Below are 4,381 nucleotides of genomic sequence, written 5' to 3'. Positions count from 1 at the left end.
GGAATCCTGGACTAAGGAAAGCCACACGCAATTTCGTGAACCTATCACGTTTACTCTCTCTCTCTATCTCTCTCTCGCTTGCTATCTCTCAAGAGGGCGCGTGAAGATGACCACATTGATGTTAGAATACGTTGCGCCGGCATGAGACACCAGTATGGAGGCTTATCGCTGCTCTTTCGGACTGCCTAATAAAGAGTAGCACCCTGATTACTGAAGCAGCACCGGTCACCACGACGCTTATAGCGCGAGTCAAAGATCGTCGCTGAGAGGAAAAAAACAAGGCTAAACTGTGACAAGCTGCGCTACCGCACAATTATCCGCTCTTAACTACACAAATTCATTATTACTTAAACAGCGCGAACACGAAGACAAAGGACAAGATAAAAGAAAGCCACAGTACAAGCGCTGAATAAGTACCAACTCGTCCAACAAAGTATCTTGGTTAACTACACGAAGTCTTCAGTACATTTTCCGAACGTATTTTGTTTTCATCAACCATGTTTTTCTTTTTATTGTGTTGGTAAAATTGGCTGAAGCCATGAAGGAGTCATATCCGGCGCATGACAGGTAGAAGGAGCCATCAATGACAATGCATACAACAGTAATGTTAAGGTGTTATCGGTCACATACTGTCCGCTCAATATGCTTGCGAGAACTCGGATTAGAAGCCTTACACAAGAAATGAGCGAGGCCTTGTGACAGCGTATCGCGCTTTGCAATCTTTTCTGAGGCTTCTTGTAAAAGTGTAAGCTTTCATTTTTTTGCAGTTTCCATAGAAGCTTTCATACATTAGTGAGCATAAAATATTCCGATGTGATACGTTCTTAAACTTTAATCACTAATATGGTTCATCACGGATAAAACCCCTTACAAGGAAGTGTTTGCATCTACAGACTCTAGGTATTATATGTGGAGGCAGTTGCGATTTATAAAAAAATCTTGATGTTCCTATTTTGTGATTACCCTTGTTTTCGTTATCTCCACTGTTCATAAAAAATTCCTGTGCTCTATACGTATTAAAAGAAACAGTTCAAACTTACTCGGAGATAACAACCCACGCACAAAGGAAACACAGTGACAGAACTGTCGACTTCATGTCTTGAGCTCCCTACTCCACCGGGAATAAAGAGAAAGTCCTGAGGCTGCGGTTAGCGCTTTGGTATTTATACTGAAGCGAACGTTTCTGCGAATTCTATTACATGTTAGGTTTTCCGTTCCACGTTTGATCACACATTTCGTATTGGTGACGCAAACCCATCTTGTAGAACATCCTTAAAGCAAGCAGGAAAAAAACGTTCTGAAATACTGATGAGACACGCAGGTGCACATGAAAGGTCAGCATTTGAATATAAATCACTGGTATTAATAGCCCCGTCATCCCCCAAATGCGGCTTCGGCGTTGACAGCGCTGTGAGCGAAAAATCTTTAACATTGCTCAGGCGCTTCGTAGTTGGTAGGTGGCGAGGAGATTGGCTACCTGGGCTTCTTGATGTATGACATCTCGAGTCTGTAGACTGCATAGAATGGCCTAGTTTTCAGGCACTGAAAGTCAAATACAAAAGAGGTAGGAGACTGTTACTAAAATCTTACCCTCCAGAATTGTTGGACTACGAATTAAGCTCGCTGCGTCCCGAATGCGGGTACATTCGTACTACTTAGTGAAAACTGAGTTCTCCCTCATCTGTATGGTCTTTGATGTTATGCGGTCTCGCATGACGGAGTGGTGGCAGTTTGGGCTTGTTGATAACGCATGTCAACAAATTACCGACGATTACGTTACTTCCTAATGCGAAATTTGAGAGCAGCAAATAAGCTGTTAACGGCAGGGTCTTCTCGGCGGCGGCGCTTAGCCTCTGCTTCGGCGACGCGTACTCCTGCATCATCTCGACGGCGGCGACGGTAAGCTTCTGCTTCGGCGGCACGCACCTCTGGATTCTGGCGGCGACGGCGCTGGGCCTCTGCTTTGGCAGCTCGTTTAGCAGCAGCAGCAGCAGCAGCAGCAGCAGCAGCAGCAGCAGCAGCAGCAGCAGCAGCAGCAGCAGCAGCAGCAGCAGCAGCAGCAGCAGCAGCAGCAGCAGCAGCAGCAGCAGCAGCAGCAGCAGCAGCAGCAGCAGCAGCAGCAGCAGCAGCAGCAGCAGCAGCAGCAGCAGCAGCAGCAGCAGCAGCAGCAGCAGCAGCAGCAGCAGCAGCAGCAGCAGCAGCAGCAGCAGCAGCAGCAGCAGCAGCAGCAGCAGCAGCAGCAGCAGCAGCAGCAGCAGCAGCAGCAGCAGCAGCAGCAGCAGCAGCAGCAGCAGCAGCAGCAGCAGCAGCAGCAGCAGCAGCAGCAGCAGCAGCAGCAGCAGCAGCAGCAGCAGCAGCAGCAGCAGCAGCAGCAGCAGCAGCAGCAGCAGCAGCAGCAGCAGCAGCAGCAGCAGCAGCAGCAGCAGCAGCAGCAGCAGCAGCAGCAGCAGCAGCAGCAGCAGCAGCAGCAGCAGCAGCAGCAGCAGCAGCAGCAGCAGCAGCAGCAGCAGCAGCAGCAGCAGCAGCAGCAGCAGCAGCAGCAGCAGCAGCAGCAGCAGCAGCAGCAGCAGCAGCAGCAGCAGCAGCAGCAGCAGCAGCAGCAGCAGCAGCAGCAGCAGCAGCAGCAGCAGCAGCAGCAGCAGCAGCAGCAGCAGCAGCAGCAGCAGCAGCAGCAGCAGCAGCAGCAGCAGCAGCAGCAGCAGCAGCAGCAGCAGCAGCAGCAGCAGCAGCAGCAGCAGCAGCAGCAGCAGCAGCAGCAGCAGCAGCAGCAGCAGCAGCAGCAGCAGCAGCAGCAGCAGCAGCAGCAGCAGCAGCAGCAGCAGCAGCAGCAGCAGCAGCAGCAGCAGCAGCAGCAGCAGCAGCAGCAGCAGCAGCAGCAGCAGCAGCAGCAGCAGCAGCAGCAGCAGCAGCAGCAGCAGCAGCAGCAGCAGCAGCAGCAGCAGCAGCAGCAGCAGCAGCAGCAGCAGCAGCAGCAGCAGCAGCAGCAGCAGCAGCAGCAGCAGCAGCAGCAGCAGCAGCAGCAGCAGCAGCAGCAGCAGCAGCAGCAGCAGCAGCAGCAGCAGCAGCAGCAGCAGCAGCAGCAGCAGCAGCAGCAGCAGCAGCAGCAGCAGCAGCAGCAGCAGCAGCAGCAGCAGCAGCAGCAGCAGCAGCAGCAGCAGCAGCAGCAGCAGCAGCAGCAGCAGCAGCAGCAGCAGCAGCAGCAGCAGCAGCAGCAGCAGCAGCAGCAGCAGCAGCAGCAGCAGCAGCAGCAGCAGCAGCAGCAGCAGCAGCAGCAGCAGCAGCAGCAGCAGCAGCAGCAGCAGCAGCAGCAGCAGCAGCAGCAGCAGCAGCAGCAGCAGCAGCAGCAGCAGCAGCAGCAGCAGCAGCAGCAGCAGCAGCAGCAGCAGCAGCAGCAGCAGCAGCAGCAGCAGCAGCAGCAGCAGCAGCAGCAGCAGCAGCAGCAGCAGCAGCAGCAGCAGCAGCAGCAGCAGCAGCAGCAGCAGCAGCAGCAGCAGCAGCAGCAGCAGCAGCAGCAGCAGCAGCAGCAGCAGCAGCAGCAGCAGCAGCAGCAGCAGCAGCAGCAGCAGCAGCAGCAGCAGCAGCAGCAGCAGCAGCAGCAGCAGCAGCAGCAGCAGCAGCAGCAGCAGCAGCAGCAGCAGCAGCAGCAGCAGCAGCAGCAGCAGCAGCAGCAGCAGCAGCAGCAGCAGCAGCAGCAGCAGCAGCAGCAGCAGCAGCAGCAGCAGCAGCAGCAGCAGCAGCAGCAGCAGCAGCAGCAGCAGCAGCAGCAGCAGCAGCAGCAGCAGCAGCAGCAGCAGCAGCAGCAGCAGCAGCAGCAGCAGCAGCAGCAGCAGCAGCAGCAGCAGCAGCAGCAGCAGCAGCAGCAGCAGCAGCAGCAGCAGCAGCAGCAGCAGCAGCAGCAGCAGCAGCAGCAGCAGCAGCAGCAGCAGCAGCAGCAGCAGCAGCAGCGGCAGCAGCAGCAGCAGCAGCAGCAGCAGCAAAGTGCGAGTACGCTGTCGATGATCAGGAAAGAGAGCCTGCTAAGAGGAGCCATTAAGGGCCATTTCGGAGATTTTGCGATGCTCACTGATATCAACAAAATTTGTATCAGATGTTTCCTGAGCGCCTAGGTTACGTATGACAAAAACCACATTTGAGGACGCTTTAATTTTCCGGCAAAGTAGTTTTAGAAATAGTAGCCCGGGACTGACGACACGGCAGTTTCGGCATTCAGTTAGGCATTGCAATGAAGAAAACCATTACGTACTTCTGTGCGTTAACAAGCAGCGGTAAATGCGATATCAGCGGATTCGCCTCATTACATGCACACGAATAGCCGCACTAGAAACAGCGGTAAATATCGTCTTTTATTTCCCTCTAGCTACCCGAAGTGTCATCATCGCAG

The 4,381-nt window shown here is 54.7% G+C and overlaps 1 protein-coding gene across 2 annotated transcripts in view; it reads right to left on the bottom strand.

The window, feature by feature from the left end:
- LOC146181932 (uncharacterized) overlaps positions 1-1,183 on the bottom strand; it is a 15,123-nt gene extending 13,940 nt beyond the window's left edge. The window contains exon 1 of one of the 2 annotated variants that reach the window (XR_014700029.1): positions 1,041-1,162. Coding sequence is in view for 1 of the 2 variants with exons in the window: in XM_084575577.1 (XP_084431703.1) it covers positions 1,041-1,096 (56 nt within the window). In the remaining variant the exon portion in view is untranslated. Of the gene's footprint in view, positions 1-1,040 lie in introns of both variants that reach the window. The other variant, XM_084575577.1, reaches the window with a different exon arrangement.
- Between the last annotated feature and the right edge of the window lie 3,198 nt (positions 1,184-4,381).

The sequence above is a fragment of the Amblyomma maculatum genome, chromosome 8 (genome assembly GCF_055883805.1).
Source record: "Amblyomma maculatum isolate TAMU_Amacu chromosome 8, ASM5588380v1, whole genome shotgun sequence".
Classification (NCBI taxonomy): Eukaryota; Metazoa; Arthropoda; class Arachnida; order Ixodida; family Ixodidae; genus Amblyomma; species Amblyomma maculatum.
This window is presented reverse-complemented; position numbering and strand designations above follow the sequence as displayed.